The sequence below is a fragment of the Sceloporus occidentalis genome, unplaced genomic scaffold (assembly GCF_023333645.1).
Source record: "Sceloporus occidentalis isolate IW3139 unplaced genomic scaffold, rSceOcc1.0.p SCAF_14, whole genome shotgun sequence".
Taxonomy (NCBI): Eukaryota; Metazoa; Chordata; class Lepidosauria; order Squamata; family Phrynosomatidae; genus Sceloporus; species Sceloporus occidentalis.
In genome coordinates, this window is record NW_028316994.1 from 18,660,707 (window position 1) to 18,682,996 (window position 22,290).

At 45.0% G+C, this 22,290-nt stretch overlaps 2 protein-coding genes across 5 annotated transcripts in view; one reads left to right on the forward strand and one right to left on the reverse strand.

Annotated features, from left to right (window-relative positions):
- LOC149304358 (asialoglycoprotein receptor 1-like) overlaps positions 1 to 22,290 on the reverse strand; it is a 31,842-nt gene that overhangs the window by 6,310 nt on the left and 3,242 nt on the right. For 3 of the 4 annotated variants that reach the window (XM_089480313.1, XM_089480310.1, XM_089480312.1), the window contains 7 exons: positions 21,785 to 21,889; positions 16,309 to 16,425; positions 5,862 to 6,135; positions 4,566 to 4,663; positions 2,897 to 3,013; positions 1,800 to 1,895; positions 1,114 to 1,185 (listed from right to left, as the gene is read on the reverse strand). In XM_089480313.1, the coding sequence (XP_089336439.1) occupies positions 1,114 to 1,185; positions 1,800 to 1,895; positions 2,897 to 3,013; positions 4,566 to 4,663; positions 5,862 to 5,881 (403 nt within the window). In that variant the 5' untranslated portion in view covers positions 5,882 to 6,135; positions 16,309 to 16,425; positions 21,785 to 21,889. The remainder of the gene's footprint in view (positions 1 to 1,113; positions 1,186 to 1,799; positions 1,896 to 2,896; positions 3,014 to 4,565; positions 4,664 to 5,861; positions 6,136 to 16,308; positions 16,426 to 21,784; positions 21,890 to 22,290) is intronic. The other variant, XM_089480311.1, reaches the window with a different exon arrangement.
- On the forward strand, positions 7,353 to 21,885 carry LOC149304359 (zona pellucida sperm-binding protein 3-like). The gene is made up of 12 exons (XM_089479724.1): positions 7,353 to 7,697; positions 9,457 to 9,575; positions 10,058 to 10,161; positions 10,587 to 10,764; positions 11,582 to 11,702; positions 12,053 to 12,144; positions 13,911 to 14,041; positions 16,337 to 16,456; positions 17,631 to 17,756; positions 18,309 to 18,392; positions 20,569 to 20,688; positions 21,715 to 21,885. The coding sequence occupies exons 1-12, from the start codon at positions 7,353 to 7,355 to the stop codon at positions 21,873 to 21,875; spliced, it is 1,701 nt and encodes a 566-aa protein (XP_089335850.1). The 3' UTR covers positions 21,876 to 21,885.

Here is a 22,290-nt window from a genome sequence, read left to right on the forward strand (position 1 = left end):
ATTTGCAAGATAAAAAAACTGCTGTCTTTGAGATCCAGTTTGACTCCAATCCTTTGTGAGGCCACAAACCCCTGATCAGTAGAGCTTGGAAAGATTGCAACCTAGAAACATAGAGTTGGAAGAGACCGCAAGGGCCATCCAGTCCAACCCCATTCTGCCATGCAGGAAATCCAAATCAAAGCATCCCCGACAGATGGCCATCTAGCCTCTGCTTAAAGACCTCCAAGGAAGGAGACTCCATTACACTCCGAGGAAGTGTGTTCCACCTGTATAATGTGCATTTTGGCTGGCCTAATAAAGGTATCCCTATTTTGCATGATGCTGTACTTTGCATTCTACAACTGCCCTTTCTTATCCACAGATTCCTTATCCATGGATTCTGCCATCCACAGTTTGAAAATATTTTTAAAAATATAAATTCCCAAAAGCAAGGCTTCATTTTGTCATTTTATATAAGGGACACCATTTTACTCTGCCATTGCATTTTTGGGACTTGAGCATCCACAGATTTTGGCATCCACTGTGGGTCCAGGAACCAAACCCAGTGGATTCCAAAGGACCAGTGTATCGTGAGCCCATTTACAAGTGGAGGAAACTATCAGAATGAATGTCCAAGCTGGTATTGTTAAAGCAGAACCACCTGAAGTGAGCTGGACATGACCCTTTGGAAAGTTACTTTTCCCATTGCTCCTCTAACTATTGAGAAGGTCCTTCCGGTCATCACTCCGCATCCACGGATCCTGCTCCCACGGACTCAAGCCGCCACAGCTTGAAAATGTTTTTAAATATATAAATGCCAAAAAGCAAGCCTTGATTATACTATTTTATACAGAGAACATATTTCATTGTGCCATTGTATTCAATGGGACTTGAGCATACAGGATTTTGGTATCCACGGGGGATCCTGGAACCCAAATCCAGTGGATACCAAGGGTCCACTGCAAATAGTAATAGTAATAATAATAATAATAATAATACCCCATTGTACATAATTGGACTTGAGCATCTACAGATTCTGGTATCCACTGGGGTCCTGGAATCAAATCCAATGGATACCAAGGGACCGCTGTAAATGTTCTTTTTGCTGAAATTCAGAAAGATTAATCCACTCACCTTTCTTCATCTTGACACTATGCGCCATCAGGAGTTTTCCCAGTGATGTCAGTCTCCATCCTGTGCTGTTCCCTGGAATGGGCAATGCAAGTGGATGATGGGATAAGAAATCATGGACCCAGGATTTCACCATTCGGCAGGATCCAAAAAAAGCAAACCCTCCCAACTCCCTTTCTCAGCCTGCATTTGGCCACAAAGGTGGACCAACCACAAGAAGAGGGCCCTGGCTGGCAACCTGGAACCAAAATGGGGGTCCTACAAATTTGTAGGAAAATTGTCCTAGGTGGAAAGTTCATTTTTTGGGGGACTGGAACTATCAGAACTCTCCCAGATGAGATTCTGGGAACTGCCAACCAAAAGGAAAAAAAGTAACTTTTCCCGAGTTTGGCTTCTCATCCCCATCCTTTACTCACTCTGGAGTAAGATGCAGAAACAAGTAAAAGCACATGCTATGAGAAAGAGACATCTTCAACCATTTGGTGGAACGAACCTTCGTGATGCTTAACTCTGATAATAGGACCCACTCTTGTGCAGAGCTTAGGAAAGTTACTTTTTTTGGACTAAAATTCCTGGAACCCCTCTATGTTGACCAATGGGATTCTAGGAGCTGTTGTCCAAAAAAGAAAAAGAAAGTAACTTCCCCCAGTTTGGCTTCTTGTTCCTCGTCCTGTCATTGCTTCACTCACTCTTGTTCTGGAGGCTGCTGAGTCCGGTCCAGACCGTTTGGTTAAAGCTGTTCAGGGCCTCGGTGGTCCCCCATTTTTCCGCATTGAGCTGGACCCCTGGACAAAGGAAAAGAAAAGGTGAGAGCAAAGACCGGCCTCTTGCCTTGCACACTCACACACGCCTATCCTCTCCTTTGCACTAACAGATGGCGTGCCTCAAACATCAATTCATTTTTTTAATAACTGGATTTTTAACAATATAAAGAGTGCATCTACAGTAGAAATAAAGCAGTTTGACACCACTTTAAGTACTATGGAATCCTGGGACTTATAGTTTGTGGTCTGAGTTATTGCATGTCTTCAGGTTGTTTCCAATTTATGGCAACCCTATGGCAAACCACCTATGGCAGGGTTTTCCTGGCAGGTTTCTTCAGAGTGGGTTTGCCATTGACATCCTCTGAGGCTGAGAGAGAATGACTTAGCTAAGGTCACCCAGTGGGTTTCCATGACTGAGTTGGGATTTGAACCCTGGTCTCTAGAGTCATAGGAGTTTGTCATATGAAGGAGATCGGGAGTTCAACCCATGAATATCCTGGAAAAATCGCCTAATTACGTGAAATGATTTCACATGACAAAACCCAATGTTAAAGTGGTCACAAAGAAGCATTAACACGCATCTTTTTAATTTCAGGATTTCAACAACAATGCATTTACGATATCGCTTTTATTTGCGAAATTGTGTGTGATAGTCATTTGCGCAAGAACTCACCATTTTTGCTTTGTTTGCGGTATGCTTTAAATGTGCTTTAACCTCTCTTTAATGCTGAAATTAGTCCCAGTGTGATAAACTCCATAGTGCAACACTCAAATCCCATGAAACTACAGATCCTAGAATGCCATAGCATGGAGCCTCAGCAGTTAAAGCGGTGTCAAACGGCGCTATTTGTGCAGCACAGATGCAGTCTGGGTCTGTCTCTTCAAACTGGGACCACAGACAGTTCCAGGGGGGCTTTGCAGATTCTGGGAACCATCACCCCTAAAAGTAACTTTTGCCCAAGCTCCATCCATTTCTCCTTTCCCCAAAGCCCTTGGCTGCTCCTCTTGGCCCATTCGCTCACCTTGAAAACCGAGGACCACAACTGAGAGGGTGAGGATGCCACAGGCCGCCATCAGGGCCAGGACCAGCCGGTTGGTGGGGCAAATGCGGCGCCAGGAGGACTGGGGCAATGGGAACCCTGCGGGCAAAGGAAGAAGTGGGCAATGCCCAAGCTGCCATCTCCTCCAGTCTTCCAATTTAAGATCTATTGCTCTATTGCAACCACCTATCCATTGTTCATTTTAAACAGAGGCTGGATGGCCATCTGTTGGGGATGCTTTGATTGAGAGTTCCTGCATGGCAGAATAGAGTTGGACTGGATGGCCCTTTTTGGGGTCTCTTCCAACTCTATGATTCTAGGATCCCCAGGATTTAACATGCATTAAGCACAACCCACGCCTTTTTGATGCTAATTTTTTCCATGTCTTTTTGGCTAAATTAATTCCGCACAAGTATGAACCAGGTGCAGATCAGAATCGATTTAAATTTGCCCTTTGGACAGCTGGAGCAAGTCCATTTTAAATCAATTCATTCGTGAATGTGAACCACGAGTGGGTTATTTGATTTTATTCTGCAGCAAGAAAATGCGATTGGGGCAAAGGTAGTGGGAACCACGCTCTGCTGCCAAAGCGATCCATCAATTCAGATCGAAAAGCAATTTATTTGTAAGTGGGAATGCGGCCAGAAATGGATAAAACCTACCCATTGCACTAGTTAAAAGCTGGAGTCCTGTTTCCATAGAAAGGCCTTTGCTTGGTGGCAAAAAGAGAGCAAAGGGGGGGGGGGGGCGGGCAGCCGAGCCTCCCTTGGCGGGACTTCCATCCCAGAAGGCCCTGTCTGCCAACTCGTATACCTTTATATTTGATTAAATGAGTTGTTTTTACAGGTTGTATTTTAACTGCATAACTGGCTTAACTTCTGTATAATTTATATTTTATGACTTTTAGATTGTATGCCATTGGCAGGTTATATGCAGTTTGGATGATGCCTGTCAAGTGCCATGCAAATTTATGGTGCTATATAAATAAACATTACTATATTATCAAGTCCTTTACACCAGGTGTCCCTGCAATAGTGGTGGAACCGAAAGTCCTCCCCAAAGACCTTGAAACCTGAGTAGGCACCTATAGGGAGATGTAGTCTTCCAGCCCCATCTACTACCAGTTAGAGTTGGCAAGACAGAGCTAAATGGAATCAGGGTCTGATTCCATAAAGAATTGCCTCCCTGTGAAGAAGATCCTGGAGTAAATCTGGAGTTGCAGCCTGCTTGAAACCAAGGCTGCCGGTCACAGTTGACAATACAGTCGGCCCTCCATATCCACGGATGTTTTTAGCCACCGATGCAACCATCCATGGCTTGAAAATATCCCTCAAAAATATAAATTCCAAGAAGCTACCCTTGATGTTGCTGTTTTATGTAAGGGGCATCATTTTATACTCCTTTGCATTTAATGGTACTTGAGCATCCATGGATTTTGGTATCCACAGAGGGTCCTGGAACCAAACCCCAGTAGATTCCAAGGGCCCACTGCAATTAACAACAACAACAACAACAATACCCTGAATTGAATTTGACTTGAGCATCCATGGATTTTGGTATCCTTGAGGATCCTGGAACCAAATCCCAGTGGATACCAATGGCCCACTGCAAATAATAATAATAATAATAAATACCCCATTGCACCCAGTACCTTTTCCAAAGTGTTTTGCACCTTCCTCTCCCACATCCAGGGATCTGAGATCTTGATAATCCACGGCCGTTGAGGGTTGAACATCCAAAACATCAGAACTGGGTGGTGGGTGCAAGAGAAGGAGGAAAGGACAGGTGAGATGGCAGGTGAGAACTGGAGAAAAGGTGCAAAGTTAGAGGGAGCTGAGGTTTTGAGTTGCTGCACTGAGGAATAATTATAGAAGAGGAATAATGATTCCACTGGAGAAATAATGCAGATTGACAGTGCTTTAAGGGCTGTAGCTCCATCCTAAGGAAATCCTGGGATTTGTAGTTTTACAATGTCTTTCACCTTCTCTGCCAAATTTCAAAAAGGTCCTTAGCTTTGCCACACTGAACTACAGATCCCAGGATTTTACTGCCATGACTCTAGCTGCATCTGCACTGCAGAATTAATACAGTTTGACACCGCTTTAACTGCCATGGTGCTGTGTTGTGGAATCATAGAATTATAGAGTTGGAAGAGACTCCAAAAAGGGCCATCCAGTCCAACCCCCTTCTGCCATGCAGGAACTCTCAATCAAAGCATCCCTCACAGATGGCCATCCAGCCTCTGCTTAAAGACCTCCAAGGAAGGAGATGCCATCACATGCCAAGGGAGTGTGTTCCCTGACTGTCAGGAAGGTCCTCCTAATGTTGAGCTGGAATCTCTTCTCCTGCAGCTTGCATCCATGTCCCCTCTTAACCTTCTCTTCTCCAGGCTAAACATACCCAGCTCCCCAAGTCTCCTCTCATAGGGCAGGGGTTCCCAACCTCGGGGGTCAATCGACCCTTTCTTGGAGGTTGCCAGGTTGGGATTCCCCCTGCCTCTCCCTCCTGCCCTTCTTCCCGTGGGTGCCGGCACTGGCACAGGCTCTGGCGGGGGGGACGGGGATGGGGCTTCCGTGGGATTTGTAGTTTGCTGTGGCACCAGAGATCTCTGAGAAAAAAAGGCTAAATATCTCACAGAACTACAAATCTCAATTTCATAGGATGGAGCCACGGCAGTAAAAGTGGTGTCAAACTGCAATATTTCTGCAGTGCAGATGCAGGCCTCATCTCTGGGTTCTTATTAGTCACTCTACCCATCCCTCCTTAACTCCTGTGCAGTTGAAATGTCCACATTTTTACTCCAGGTGTTGTGTTTTGAGACTCAACAAGGAAACTCCAAGCAAGAAGGCCAAAGCCAGAGAGCCCAATGTCAGCCAGCAAAACCCTGCTGAGATAGGTCTTCCAAGGGCAGAAGCCAAATCCCCAAAGAAGCCTGTGGGCTACTTACTTGTCCACTGAGGTTGCCATTTTCCAGGGGGGATCCTCGTGTGTCCAAGTTCACCGAACGGAGGACTCTTTTGGTTCTGTCCCCAAAGATGACCTGGGCAAAGTTTAGACAGCAGCGCTTAGTGGTGATAGTAGTGCAAGAGAGGCGAAGGCCAAGGGCACAGGTTTCCTCCCTTCTCGACCCCCAGATTTCTCCGCCTTAGACAAAGTTTGGGGACATTCTGGCTAGAGAAGGGAGGGTGAGTTTTAGTCCAGAAAAGGAACTTTTCCAAACTCTGGAAATGGGAAGAGAAAAAAATATATTCAGCAAGCAACATACTTCAGAACCTTTGCTCTGTCAATATTATTTCTCCCCAAAGTAGGCAAATGGCAAACATTGCATAATGACACACACACTGACCCTGCAAACCTGTGCCCCCCCAGTACATACCAGTCTCCCCAGTTTAGGAGATGGAGATTCCAGCCCATTAGGTTGCTACGGTGGATAAGGGATACAGAGGAAAAGAATATCTAATGCTAAGATTCAAGGAATTGGTTGCTACTGTTATACTCAGGAGTAAATTCGATTTAAAGACACACACAAAAGGAAAAGGCAATGGGAACAAATACATATTTTGGGGGTGTTCACCCCACTTTTCTGAATTAGGATTAATTTTTAGAGGTGGGAAGCATGATCCTCTTTGGCAAATGAAAAGATCTGACCCATTTCCAGGAAATGCTTTATTCACAACTGGGAATGAAGGCGTTACAAAGTAATATATCTATCTATATTCGTTTGAAAGGATTAGGTATCATTGTGACCTGCTTGATGTTACATTTTTGATATTTATTTTTATTATATCAAGTTCAACATTATTGATGTTAAAATTTGTGTAATTTTTGTGTGATTGTGTTCCATAGTATACTCTCAACCGTGATTTTTCGAAAGCTTTCCGTTTTTTCAAGGCTGCGATCTGATGGCTATAAATTGCGCATCGTTTATTGTAGATAAACTGAAGGAAGATGCTCCACCTCTTTGTTTTTTATTCTTTTTGGATGCCCTCGTTGTTTGTCCATGAAAGCCAGAAATCCACAGGGAAACTCAGGGTCTAAAACACACTGCAGACATAATCCAGTTTGAGACCGCTTTAACTGCCCTGGCTCAGTGCTAGGGAATCCTGGGAATTGTAGTTTATTGTGGCACCAGACAGAGAAGGCTAAATGTTTCACAAAAAGACAGTTCCCAAAATTCCCTAGCACTGAGCCAGGGGTGTTAAAGCAGTCTCAAACTGGATTATGTCTGCAGTGTGTTTTGGACCTTTGTGGCCAGAGAAAGCTTTCCCTGTTGAATGTCCACCTGTCAGTCCAGCTTTGTGAGCAGCAAGCCTGGAGAAGGAGGGCCGGCCCTTCATTACCTGGAGGCCCCGCAGGTGAGGGAAGAAGCCCAAGAAGTGGGCTATAAAAGGGGCCCACCACTTTGGCCTTGGTTCATGTTGGCACACCAGCTCTTCCCATGGGGCCCTTGCTTGTCTTGGGATTTGTAGTCTCCTTTGGCTGGAGATGTTTGGCTCAATGGAGGGGTCAGGCAGACATCCCCCCATGGGCCCCGAATCGGGTCCTCCCACCTGCAGCACAACCTTATGCCCCGCGTTCGAGGGGTGCCCATGCAGTGACGGTAAAGTGTGAGCCACACCAAGTGGTTGTAACCGTCCACCAAGACCTCTTTGGCGTGGGCAGGCTGGTGGCTCCGGCTGACCTGACCCTTGGAGTGACCCCCTGCCTCCCGGTCTCCTTTGACCCTATGACCAACCTGGTGGTCTTTGAGGCTGGCCTCCACCAATGCGGCAGCACTGTGCAGGTATGGCACGTGGCAAAAGAAAAGGTGCAGAGTTGGGTGGGCAGAGCTTTTTGGGTTGTGGGTATGCCGAAGGGCTGGCTCAAAGTGTTACACTACAATTTGTTGTTGTGTGTTTTCAAGTAATTTCTGACTTATGGCAATCCTATTACAGTGGGTCCCTGACATCCACTGGGGTCTGGTTCTAGGACCCCCACGGCTCCGGAGGATCCCAAAATCCATGGATGCTAAAGTGCCATTAAATACAATGGCAGAGTAAAATGGGATCCCTTATATAAAATGGAAACGTTAAAATTGAAAATGAAACCAGAATTATATTTATTAAGAATGCTTGATTACAGTATTGATAAAAACAAAGGTAAAATTGTATTATTATAGGACTATAGCTGCAGGGCTTCTGACTACGCATTATTGGAAAGGGAATATAATTCTCTCTGTATAAAGGATTGGCTATTAAGACTCCTCCAAATGGCTGAATTAGATGAATTAATATGTTTTTTAAATGATGGAAAAGAACGTGGCCACATAGCCCAAAAAAACACAAAAAACTATGGTTGGCGGCCATGAAAGCCTTTGACTTCACAACAAATAATTTTGTTCAAACTTGGGAACAAGTAGTAAAATATATTAGTACTATATGGGGTTAGTTGCCATTTATTGGCTTTAGTGATTAATAATGGTTGATTAGATATATATTTATTTGGGATTTGTGGAAATGATTAGTCGCATGATAGGATTGGCTGAGTTAAGGCTGGAGAAAAGAGAACAGCGCAAGAACGACTGTCAATAAGCAGCAAGTGAAGCCGATTAGAAGACTGAATGGAAGTAGAAAGTGGAAAGGAGATGCAGAGGTAAAAGTATGTCTGTTATGGATGTATGGGTATGATAGGAGTGTACTTTTTAAGATTTGTTTTTATGTTTAAGATATGTTTAATAAAATTTCCTTTAAAAAATAAAATGGAAATAAAATTTTCCCAGGTTTTTGGATTACTTTTTCCATATTATTCCAATACTCCAGGTATTGTTTTTCCTCCTAGATTGTCCCAATCATCTAGATATTTTCCCACATTATTCTAACCCTCCAAATTCTTCCAGTTCAGATCACCTTTTCCATAGTATTTTAATATTCCAATATATATATATATATATATATATATATATATATATATTGAAGTCGAAGGCTTTCATGGCCAGCACCCATAGTTTTTTGTGGGTGTCTTGGGCTCTGTGGCCATGTTCTAGAAGAGTTTCTTCTTGACGTTTCGCCAGCATCTGTGGCTGGCACCACAAAAAACTATCTATCTGTGATCTATCTATTTTCTAAATCATTCCAGATATTTTTTTCCACATTATTCCAATTTCTAGGCTATCATGTTTTCTAGATTCTAATCCTTCAGATTATTTTTGGATGCCAGTCCCCGCAATCTCCTGGTTAGGATGGGACATAGGCCGAAAATAAAACACCTGGGTGCTCACAGTAGCCCACTTCTGCTCTAACTTGTGCCCCACACTTCCCTCTAAAACCTTCTGCTCTCACATACTCCCTGTTTCTAGAAAGGCTTTCTAGGGAAGGGAACAGGAATTTTGCAGCTCTGTAGATCTTATTAGACTGCCAATTCCAGTAGTTTTCCTCGCCATTATGGCCAATGGTAAGGAATGCTGGGAGCTGCCGTCTACCAGCATCTGGAAGGCTGCCCCAAATCCCCTTCCGGTTCCAGAAGTGTCAATAAACAACATCTAAATGGGCCTCTCTCCGTTCCAGATGACCCCAGACTGGCTGATCTACAAAACCAGCCTCTTCTATGCCCCATCTCTGGCCAACAACCCTGTCATTGTCAGAACCAACGCTGCAGAGATACCCATTGAGTGCCACTACCCCAGGTAGGAAAAGTGAGTCATGGATAGCTTTGGTGGAAGGAAAGTCTTAAGGTAACATATACATACCTTGCAAGATCTTGGCGTTCTGCTTAAATTCCAGCCTGGCAGTTGGACATCTGAGTCCCAGCAAAGTGTAGTGGTTTCAGTGCTGGATTAGGATGCTGGGAGACCAGAGTTCGAATCCCTGCTCAGGCACAGAAATCCCTTGGGTGACCTAGAACAAGCCACCCTCTTCTTTACACCTCCGAGGAAGGGCAAGGTGTCCAACTGTCTCTGGATAAATCAGTGCCAGTGTGATATATATAGGTTTCAGCATTGGACCAGGACTTCAGATCAAAGATAAAGGTGCTGGGGTACAAGGGGTCATAAAGCTGAAAGGGACACCTGAAGGCTAGCTAATCTAACCAGAGCGGATGACGGCGTGGCATTGAAGGGTCTTGTTGTCCATGGATTAATGGCCCACTTCACGGATGCTCCTTTTCCAGGAAAGGCAACCTCACCAGCAGAGCCATCAAGCCCACCTGGGCTCCATTTAGCTCTACCATGGCAGCCGAAGCAAGGCTTGGATTTTCACTGCGGCTGATGAAAAGTAAGGAAGAAATTTGGGATGGAAAGGGGGGGCATCCATCTAAGCAGGAGTTTGGGGGGCATCTGCACTGCAGAAAATAATGTAGTTTGATACCACTTTGATTGGTACAGCTGAATGCTATGGAATTATGGGATCTGTAGTTTGATGTGATATTTAGCCTTCTCTGTCGGAGAGCTCTGGTGCCACAACAAACTCCAAATCTCAGGATTCCCTAGGATTGACCCATGACAGTTGAAGCAGTGCCAAACTGGGTTATTTCTCCACTGTGGATGCAGCCAAGGAATCTGGGAGAAACCCAGCTAAACAGGTAATATGGCAACCCAGAACCAGAAGGCTTGAGACCCACATTTATGTAAGCGGTCCAAGACTAACGAAGTTGGAATTGAAGCATTTTAAGTCCTCTTTGTCCTCTTTTTTTGCCCCAGACGACTGGAGCGCAGAAAGGACCTCTGCCCATTTCCAGCTTGGAGACACCCTGCAGCTGCAGGCCGATGTCCACACGGAAAAACACCTGCCCCTGAGGGTTTTTGTGGACAGCTGCACAGCCGGACCAAGCCCTGAAGCCACACTGGCAGCCCAATATGCCATTATTGACTCTCACGGGTAAGAAGATGAACGGCATTATGGCAAGGAGAAGGGACCTCGCTGTGGACTAGACAACTTGCAATCTTAGGGAAAGTTGGCTAGGTTTGGACTCCAGCTCCCAGAATCCCCCAGCCAGCTTCCCAGTAGACAAAAGCAAACTGCTGCAGCCTCTCCTAACTTGTATGCTCTTTCTCACTCGTAACTTTTGCCGCCTTGACCACACGTCTCCCGGTTTTCGTCTGTGAAATGCTGGAGGGTGTGCAAGGATATGGGGAACCTCTTTGAACTTAAGGGCCACATTCCAAGGAATGGATCAATAGCAAATGGTCAGAAACTGAAAATACCCGCAGGTATCCCTCTGTAGGCATGAGGACTAGATCTTTTCCTTGCTAAATACTGGCAGAAGTTATTATTTAGGATTATGGATTCCACCAGCTCTGGGTGTGAGGTGTGCAATCGCACAACTGGATGGATTATTATTATTATTAATATTATTATTATTTATGGTACAGTATTTATAACCTGCCCTTCAGCCCTAAAGGCTTTCTCATCTCTCTTGGATGGGTTGAAAGGAGTCCAAAAGAACAGACGATGCCCAGAGGAAGAACTGGGAAAACCAATGAAGGGGTCTTTCTGCATTACATTCGTCCCTCCATGTTGGCGGCCTTGACTTTGCAGATTTGATTTTCCATGGATTGTGTTAGTATGTTCTCTCTAGGAATCTCTAAGTCCTCAGCATATCAAAACCCATAACTTTGGCCCCCAAATCAGCTCTCAACTTATACGTGAGGCTGACCTATAGTCGAGTATATATGATAATCTCCTCTCCATCCAGGTGTCTATTAGATGGGAGACAGGATTCGGTCTCCTCCACGTTCCTCTCCTCGAGGCCCCGGCAGGAGTCTTTGCGGTTCACGGTGGACGCTTTCAGGTTTGCTGGTAATCCTAGGAATCTGGTGAGAACCTCTTCCTCTGGGGAACTATTGAAGTGGGATAGTGGGGGAAACCTTCATATACTGTACTGTATATTTTTTCTATGTTTTGCAGTGGTCCTTCTTTTTGTGGGGGGGGGGACTTCCAGAGACCTGTGAGGTTGCACATCCACTGGGAGGATGATGTGTGTGGTAGTCAGGCCCCATTCTCATGGGCACTTTTGCGCTGGAGGGAACTGGGAAGCTTCGGTTTCTCCCTCCCCGAATCTCTCCGGAAGCAAATGCTGACTACCAATCAGGGTATTTGAGTGTGTTGAATAAAAATTTATTTTTTTAAAAAATAAATCTTATTGTGACACTTCCTTTTCCTCCAGATCTACATCACATGCCGCCTGAAAGTCACCCCGGTGGAGCAAGCGCCGGATGAGTTGAACAAAGCGTGTTCGTTCGGTCCAGAAGCCAATCTGTGGGTTTCCCCCAAAATCTCAAGTCTGAATCCTTCTCTCCTCCTTATTTCTACGCTTTTCTTCAAGACAATCCCCCCAATCCCAATAACCATTCCCTTTCAAGCATGGACAGATAACCTTTCTGTTCTCCATAGTTTCCAGCTGCCCTGCAATTGTCTAGCCTCCCTCTGCAAAGTTTTTTAAAATCCAGCTATTTATATATAGCAATAAAGGTTGGATCTCTCTCATCAGGAATTCTGAAATCTGAGATGCTCCAAAATCTAAAACTTTTTTCCCATGGGTGGCTGGGATAGTGGCGCCTTGCTTTCCGATGATTCAGTGTTTGCAAATTTTGTTTCAGGCACAAAATTATTTTAAAATATTGTGTATAAAATTACCATCAGGCTGTGTCTATAAGGTGTGTGTTGTGTGCCTTCAAGTGGTTTCCGACTTATGGCAACCCTTAGGCAAACCTATCATGGGTTTTTCTTGGCAATAATTGTTCAGAGGAGGTTGGCCATTGCCTTCCTCTGAGGCTGAGAGAGTGTGATTTGCCCAGAGTCATTATGCCACAGTGGCCCCATAAGGTTTATATGGGTTTCATTGCCGAGCTGGGAATTGAACCCTGGTCTCTAGCCATAGTCCAACCCTCAAACCACTATGCCACGCTGGACCCATAAAGTGTATATGAAACATAAATTAATGTTGTGTTTAGACCTGGGTCCCATCTCCAAGATACCGCATTTATGTATATGCAAACATGCCAAAATCTGAATAATAATAATCTTTATTTCTACCCCGCCTTTCCACAATGTGATCAAGGCGGCTTACAGGTAAGAAGACAATAAAATACAAGTTAAAATACTACATATAAAAATTAAAACATCATCAGAGGAGTAGGGACGGGAAGCAAACAATCAAAATATCAGGGCAAAGATAAGACAACAACTTTAAGGTAGTTGGGGCAAAAGATAACAGGATTACTGAAGTGTGTTTTTAAATCTTTTTTTTAAAAAAAACACCCAGAACCCTTCTGGTCCCAAGCATTTTGGGTAACTGAGACTCAACCTGTATTTCTATTGGTTTAAATGTTTAATGGTTTAAGCTGACTTGATGGTGTGTGTTTTGGGAGTGCCTTTCAAGGCAGGTTTATTAATTCTGTTCTGTCCTGAGATCTGTTATCACAGCATTCTTTAATGTACAACAGCTGTTACTTAAACACTGTAATAAATAGCAGCTGTTCTGGGAGTGCAAAGGAAGGGAAAGCCCTCCAATTCAGCCTTGAAACACCAAGGAGGGTTTGGGTCTTCCATAAAATCTCCCAGATTGAGAGATTTGTGGAGTTATTGTCCAAAAATAACATTTCTGAGATCTGTGTAAGGCTTGCCTTGAAGGCAAGGAACCCCACAGTAGCCAGGAACATCGCACTTCTGAAGAGAAGCTCATAGGAGCACACAGCATGAAGTGGCACCCAAGGGTCATCTATTGCAGCCCCCTGCAGTGTAGGAATCTGCTGCTAAAGCATCCCTGAGAGGTTAGGCCAGCCAGCCTCTGTCCCTTCACTTCCAACAAAGGATAGTCCACCACCTTCCAAAGTTAGGTCTAATGGCTTTGACCACCAGAAGGCTCTTCCTAATGGTCACCCAAAGAATCTCCTGCCTTGTCATAGAAGTTCTTTCTAGAACAAAAAGAAAGGAAAGCTCTCTCCAGCTATGTTTCAATTGGAAAGGTGAATGGAGGGGTATGTGGGGATCTCCCTGTCCTTACGTCTGGCTTCTCCTCACAGTTGGTATCCAGTGGAGGGGCCCCGGAACATCTGCCGTTGCTGCGAGAGTCAGAACTGTGGCCATATTTCAGGGGTTTGGCCCCACAGCTTTAGCTCCAGATTTGAGATGAGCTGGCAAAGAAGTCTGCCAGGTAAGGTTGCCTAGGAAGCCCCTCAACTGTTCCCACCGGAAACATCCCCTCAACCAGGTGTTTCATGGATGTATTGGACTATAGTAACCAATATCCCCAGCCAGCATCACTGCCTGGGGTTCTCCAAACTACCTGTTGAAGGTGGGAGTTGTAGTCCCATCTATTCAGAAGGGTGCCAGGTTAGGAAAATCTATACTAAGGAGGACTACCACCCCAGTGCAAAAGGCAGTGCCATCACTAGGGTGGGCATCACCCAGTGCAGTAACTCATGGTGCCACCACCACACCATTGACTTCCTCCCATGCCATGCTATATATAGAATCCTTAGTAATGGGGGCATTTTTTGTACCAATGTTACTTGTAAATCGTAATTCCCGTATCTCACTCAATATAATGGCAATAGTTGTGACATAAACAAAACAGCAAAATTAAAATTACACCTTTAAATGACAATACCATACACACAGCCTAAATGCACATTTGCATGCCCATTGTTTCATGTGGTTAAAGTGAAAATTTGGTAAGATGTGAGATGTTTTTTAAGAAAAATGTAAAAGAATAATATATATTAAATTTAAATTTAAATTGTAATATTTAAAAATTGGGGGGGGGGGGGGGAATCCACAAGGCATTTCCTTCTCCTCCCCCTGAGCCTTCCCCAATCACACCCCTCTTAGAATCCTAGCATTGGAAGGGACACCCAAGGGGCCTCCAGTCCAGCCCCCTTCTTCTGCCACGCAGGAAGACACCATTAAAGCCCTTGTTGGGACAGATGGCCATTCAGCCTCTGTATAAAAACCTCCAAAGAGGGAGACTCCACAGCCCTCCAAGGCAGCAGCATCTTCCACTATTTAATAGCTCTGACTTTCAGAACGTTCTTCTTAATGTAGAGGTGGAATCTCTTTTCCTGGAGCTTGCATCCATTGCTCCGTATCCTAGTCTCTGGAGCAGCAGAAAACAAGCTTGCTCCCTCCTCAATATGACATCCCTTCTAATATTTAAACATGGCCATCATGTCACCCCTTAACCTTATCTTCTGTAGGCTAAATATACCCAGCTCCCAAAGGTGCTCCTCAGAGGGCTTTTTGGTTTCCAGACCCTTTGCCATTTTGGTCGCCTTCCTCTGGACCCTGAGCTCCAGTGTTTTAGAGGGATGCAGTTGAATGCTACAGCCCATTCCTGCCCAAAGGCAGATGTGTCGGAACCAGCGGTTTTACCTCTCATAAGGTGTCACTTGGTGTGGCCCAACTCCAAGCCCCACAACTCCCCTGACACTTTTGAGTACCAAACCAAAGTCTTAGGGAGTCCTGAGATTGCAGCCAGTTCCAACTCAGGGAGACAATGGGTAGATCTCCCTTCTTGGGGATCTTCTGATGTGAAAGGTCTGGAAATCATCAAGCCCTCCAAGGAATGACATAGAGAGCTGGGTATGTTTAGTTTGGAGAAGACAAGTTTATCAGACAAGGGAAATTGGAAGTATAATCCAATGGCAATCTGAGTGCAATTATGGGGTTTAATGTTATTGCATGATAACCCACTACATGCAAATTCGGGCAATGGGAAGTCAGTCCGAATGCAATCATGGGGTTTCAAGTTATTGTGTGATAGACTGCCACATGCAAATTCGGGCAATGGCATGCTGTTTTTGGGCAATGGGAATCCAGTTCGAACGCAATGCGCATTCACATAATTGCACTAAACTAGCAACTTTAAGTGAATGCGTTCTGGCCCCACTTTCTTTTCATTCGAATTTAAGAGAAATTCCTTCCGTTTGATAAACTCCACTGTTAAAATGCCACTAAAAGTTTCCCAGAAAAGCAAAATGTTCTTCATGCAGCTGGTCCAAGAGAGTGTTGGAACCATCCCTAATGATCTGGAGCACGATGAAGAAATGGTAATAGAAGGTAAAGGGACATGATAGCCCTGTTTAAGTGTTGGAAGTGATGTGCTATTGAGGAGGGAGCAAGCTTGTTTTCTGCTGCTCCAGAGAATAGGAGCAACGGATGCAAGTTCCAAGAAAAGAGGATCCAGCTCAACATTAGGAAAAACATCCTCATGGCAAGAGCTGTTAGACAGTGGAAGACCCTGCTACCTCGGAGGTGATGGAGCCTCCTTCTTTGGAAATGTTAAAGCAGAGGCTGGATGGTGTCTTCCTGCATGGCAGAAGTGGGTTGGACTGGATAGCCCTTGGGGGTCCCTTCCAGTTCTATGTTCTGTGACCAGCCTTGTAGATGACCAAGATCCCCTGTTCAGTCCTGAAAACTCACCTGCCTTCTGGTTTTCTCTTGGCCGCAGTGGAGACAGATGCTCGCCAAGCGCAACTGGTCCTGGGTCCCCTCCTTGTCTCTGATGCCCAAGAGAGTGTCAGAACCGTCCCTGATGATCTGGAGGAGGATGAAGAAATGGTGATAGAAGGTAAAGGGAGCAAAGGGGAGAGAAGGATGGGGTGACCTCCTAAGCTTTCCAAGAGCTGTCTTGTGACACTTTCACAAGTTTCCCAGAACAACCAAATGTTCTGCATGCAGCTAGTCCAGTGGGAGTTTCACTTCTCCAGTTTGGAGGGAATTCTTTACCGCACCATGGCTACTTCCCAGCCTAAATTGCTTGCCACATTGTGGTTTTGCTTAGTCAATTTTATTTTTTCCCTTTATTTAAAGCATTTTGTAAAAAAAAATCTGCTGGTCCAGCTAAAAAAGCTCTCTGTGCAAGTTACACAAGCACACCCTCCAACATTTAACTTATGTAAACTGGGACATAGGTGGCCAAGCAACATCCAATGGTGGACACGGGGGCAAAATGTATTAATTTAGGAGAATATGCAAGCTAGCAGGAGCTGCAGCAGTTTGCTTTTGCCTGAACCTCCTGGGAAAGGCAAGACTCTCCTCCATGAATTGAAGGCAAACAACTTTTGCTCCTTCAACTCAGTTTGCAGCAACTGAAGTAAGCTGTGGACAAAGGAGGAAAGTGGGAGGAGGAGAGTGGAAACCAGGACATTTTGAAAGCAGCTGAAAAAGTGGGAGAGGATTATTTGGGGCTGTCCCTGCCAAACTGGGATATTTGGAAGGATGCCATTCATGTAAACTGAGGACAATGGGGGAAAGCAAGAGGAGGAGAGAAACTGGGACATTTCAAAAGCAGCTGGGAAAGTGGGATGACAGAGGATTAATTGGAACTGCATTTCCCTTCAGGACAATTGGAGGGTTTGTGTAAGAGCAATTTAAAAGACCATAAGCCTGCAGGCAAAGACTATCTAAAAGACATTACAGAAGGGAGAAAGGGATGAGGAGGGGAGAGACAAATGAGCAAACCCAGTTATTAATTCATCCTTTTTTCAGTGGCTTCATAGAAACATCTGGATTATCTCGCTCTTGTCTTCTGGACGGGCAAAGGCTGCAGAAGCTTCTGCTTGCAAAATCCCTCCACTGGTGAAGTCTGTCTTTTCCAAAAGAAGATAACTGTACAGAAAAGATGGACTTCAGCGTTGGTGAGGTTTTGCAAGAAGAACAGCCAGAGTACAGGGAGGGCTACAGACAGCCTTCCAGTCTCTCCAGTGCCCTAACCTCATGGTCTGCTTTTCTTGCAACGACAGAGGAGTTTCTGCCAGTCATCAAATCCAAAGAGGAGGAGGAAACAAGAACCCAGTTCCCTTCCAAAGAGCAGGAAGGATCCATCAGTGTTTCAGAAGAGGAGGCTGAACCAGGAGTGGCTTGGGAAGGTGAGTTTGCTGGGCAAGTGCTATAACAATTCAAGTCCAAAAGAAGCAAGGAACAGAACAGCAACCATCGCTGTCCTCCATGTCAGCAGGAATGTGAATCCACCCCAGGTTTTCACCCAGGAATTGGCCAAGGTGCTGAATACTTGCCATAATAGTTTAACTACCTTAGGCTGCATCCACATTGGAGAAATAACCCAGTTTGGCACCATTTTTCAGCATCCTGGCTCAAGGTTATGGAATTCTGGGAGTTGGAGTATGTTGTGGGGGTCCAGAGCGGACCCTGGCTCAAGGCTATGGAATTCTGTGAGTATGTTGTGGGGTCCAGAGCGGAGCATGACAGGATCTGCATTTGAAAGTCTTTTGCTCAATCGCAGTCACTCACACTTTCTTGGCAGGATAATGACGGGATAAGTGCGATGTCATATGAAAATCTCGTGATCGCGCTATAACAACAGGAAAAGGGCAGGAGAAAGACGTTTCAACCTCTGTCTGATACTAGATCTCTGCAGCCTGTCCAATCCGGTTGTTAATGATGTGCTTAACTCTTTGCAGCCTATGTCCGGGGAGGCCCCATCTTCCTTGGTGAGGGAGAAGATAGCTCTGGATTTGGGGATCAGACCGAAGCAGCTGTGCCAGGTATGAAAACTTCTGCAGGACATGTCTGGCTCTTGCCCACTCACACCACCTTTTCTCAAGCCCCTGGCATTCTTCCCATGAGACTGACCTTCAAGCTGCCGAATGTTATCTGTGCTCCCACACATATCTGCTCACTCTCCAGACGGGCATCTTTTCCTCCTCTCCACTGACTATGGGTGCAATATATCCCATGTGGTTAACTGCCCTCAAGTCGATCCCAACGCATGGCAATCCTGTGGATGAGACATTTCCAAGCCCCACTGTCCTCCACTGCTCTGCTCAGGTCCTGCAAATTTATACTCATGACCTCCCCGATTGAATCTATCCATCTGGCATGCTATCTCCTTCTCTTTCTGCTGCCTTTCCTAGCATTATTGTCTTTTCCAGTGAATTGTTCCTTTTTATGATGTGGCCAAAGTACAACAGACTCAGTTTCATCATCTTGGTTTCCAGGGAGAGTTCAGGCTTAATCTCTTCAAGGACATCTGTTTGTTTCTTTGGTGTTCTCCTTACCTTAGCACTCTTCTCCAGCATCACATCTCAGACTAATTGATTTCCTTCCTATCTTCTTTCTTAACTGTCCAGCTCTCACATCCATCCATGGAAATAGGGAATACAATGGCTTGTGTGATTCCAACTTTTGTGCTCAGTTGTATATCTTTGCACCTTAAGATCTTGTCTAGTTCTTTCATAGCTGCCCTTCTCAGTTCTAGTCTTCTTCTGATTTCTTAACTTCAGTCTCCATTCTGATCCATCTTTGAGCCAAGGCATGGGAAGTCTTTATTTCAATCTCCTCATCTTCTACATTGAATATATGTACATCCTCCATGGTCATTATTTTTGTTTTCTTTATGTTTGGCACTTTCTTCTCTGCCTTTCCTTAGTAAGTATTCCAAGTCTATGTTGTTTTCCTCTAGTAATACGGTGTCATCTGCATAACTTAGATTGCTGATATTCCTTCCTCCGATCTTCTGCTGATTGATGTTCTTTCCTCTGATCTTCACTCCTCCTAAATCTGCTGTTTATGACATTTTCTGCATAAAAATTGAACAAGTAGGGAAATAAAATGCAGCCTTGCCTGACCCCTTTGCCAGTTGGGAATCATTTTGTTTCTCCATATTCTGTTCTAAAAGTGGCCTCATTAGATGAATGTCACTATGGCACAGCTTGAACATAACCCTAATAACACACAATAATCTTAAACCCAGTAATTCAGCAATGACATTTCATGGCAGGACCTGAATTGTTCAGACCCTGACATTAAATCCCCAATTTCTTCTTCGCAGAGGAGGAGAGGACAGCCCTAGACTTCAAAGCAGAGGTTGTATCCCGACCCCTAGAAGATGCTCTTCCCTCCCCTACTCCAGGAAAATTCTCCATGGAAGCTCTCCGCATGGCAGCAAAAGGTGAGATCTCAAAACATTGCCTCCCATTTGCTACAGAACTTGGAGCAGGGAATGCTTCCCAGTGAGTGGCATCATTGTGCTATGTAGTAATCCTGGGATAGACAGTTTGCAGAGGCACTAGAGCTTTCCAGCTGGGAATACTAAATGTTGTTGTGTGCCTTGAAGTCATTTCAGACTTATGGCAACCCTAAAGCCTTCCTGTGAGGCTGAGAGAGCATGACTTGCCCAAGCTCACCTGGTGGCTTTCCATGCCTTTGAACCTGGAGCTGAAAAATAATTCATCCTTACTTCGATCCCGGTCTTGTCTGAACACATGATGTTCCTCTGGTTTCGAAGTGAAAGCTCTTCTTTTAGATGCTTGAGGGCTTTAATACATTAAAAACCCACCTTTTACTCGCAGTTTCTAAAGAAAAGGCTTTTAAAAACATGGGCCTGGTGCCCCAAATTGGGATTGAGGTCGAACTGTGGGAGGATGGGGTTGGAGGGCAGGACAGGTTGGTGGCTGGCTACCTAGGTTGAGCAAGAAGTATAAGTTAGGTATGCAAAGAAAAGGGATAGACATGTTTCCAAGGGAAAGCCAACGCAGCAAATGGAAGAATTCTTGGTGGAGACAATTTCTAGTGTCTTGCTCTTTGCAATGCTAGAAATTCAGGGGGAACTGCATTCTCACCTCTGCAGTTATACCCCTGCAATACTCTGCCTTATAAGGTAGAAATGTGATGGCTCACTTGTTCCCTATCTTGGCTAGATCCTCACTTTCTCCTCCACAGAGGAGGAGAGGACAGCTCTGGAATTCAAAGCGGAGCTTGTGTCCAGACCCCTTGAAGATGCTCTTCCCTCCAGCACTCCTGGAAAATTCCCAGTGGAAGGCGCCAACATGGCAGCAAAAGGTGAGATCTCAAAACATTGTCCCTCATTCGCCACAGAGTTTGAAGCAGAGAAGGCTTCCCAAAGAGTGATATCATTGTGCTACGCAGTAATCCTGGGATATGCAGTTTCCAGAGGCACTACAGCTCTCCAGGTGGGAATTCTAAATGTTGTTGTGTGCCTTCAAGTCGTTTCCGACTTAATGGCAACTCTAAGGTTAACCTATCATGGGGTTTGCTTGGCAAGATTGGTCCGAGGGAACTCGCATTTGCCTTCCTCTGAGACTGAGAGAGTGTGACTTGCTCAAGCTAACCCAGTGAGCTTCTGTGGCTTTGAACCTGAGGCTGAATCCCCACACCTGCAAAATAATTCATTCTTACCTATCATCGGGCTTTCTTGGCAGGTTTCTTCATAAGGGCTTTGCCATTGCCATCCCCTGAGGCTGAGAGAATGTGACTTACCCCAGTGGGTTTTTATGCTGGAGAAGGGAATTGAATCCTAGTCTCCCAGAGTCATGGTCCAACACTCAGCCCACTACACCACGCAAATATTCACATGTTCAAATATTCCAAAGGCTTCTAAAACAGAGCTGTCCCTTCACATATTATATAGGAATGCATACATACACTGGTGTGTGTTTTTTAAATGGTGAAACCACGCTCGTTGTACTTAGTTCCCCAACCTGTCCTGCCCTCCAGCCACCCCAACCCCTGCATCCCAATTGGGGCATTGGAAAAACCATTTTTCCCTAGAAACTGCAGACTCAAAAGTGTGCGTGTGTGGGCTTTTTAATTGCATTAAAGCCTTCAGGCATCTAAAAGTGATTTTCACTTTCACAGGACCGGGATCAAGGTTGAATTATTTTGCAGGTGTAAATTCAGCCTTAAAGTGGACCCAGTGCTGTGTGAATGGGCCCAGATGCCTTTAACAGTATGTCAGCTTTCTAGCACAAAACTCTTTAGCTCCTTCCCCAAACTACAAATCCCAGGATTCAGTAGGATTAAAGAGTAGCAATAATGTTCTTTTCTACCCTTTCTCCACTCCTCTAGGTCCAGAGCAGTCATCTGGAGGAGTGGTGTTGCTCAGTTTGTGCCTTCTGATGGCAGGCGGTATATTTACCTTCCTTATTCTAGGAGCCCTCCTCCTCTTCCGAAGATGCCGCCATTCGAACTCGGCACTCCGTCCCTCTGCTTTTGCCACAGAGCTTTAGCATCTTCTTGGCAGCTGTAATAATGGAAACAGAGTAAAACAAAATGATGGGGCATTGAAGCCCTTCCTAATTGCATTCTCATGGTCTTCTCACTCCAAGGTTTGCAAGATGGGATGAATCCACTCTGCAGAATTAAAGCAGTTTGACACCACTTTAACTGCTATGATGCAAAATATTAAGATCTGTAGGTATTTAAACTGGTTTGTCAGAGAGATCCCAGGATTATAAAGGACGGAGTCACGGCGGTTAAAGTGGGATCAAACTGCTTTAATTCTCTCGTATGAGATGACCATAAACTCATGGTCATCTCATGCAGGAAAGTCTCCAGGTTTCTCAGACCAGAGGGACACCTTGAATTACAGCTGGCCCTCCGCATTTGCGCCTTGCTTTTATGAATTTGATTATTGCAGGTTTG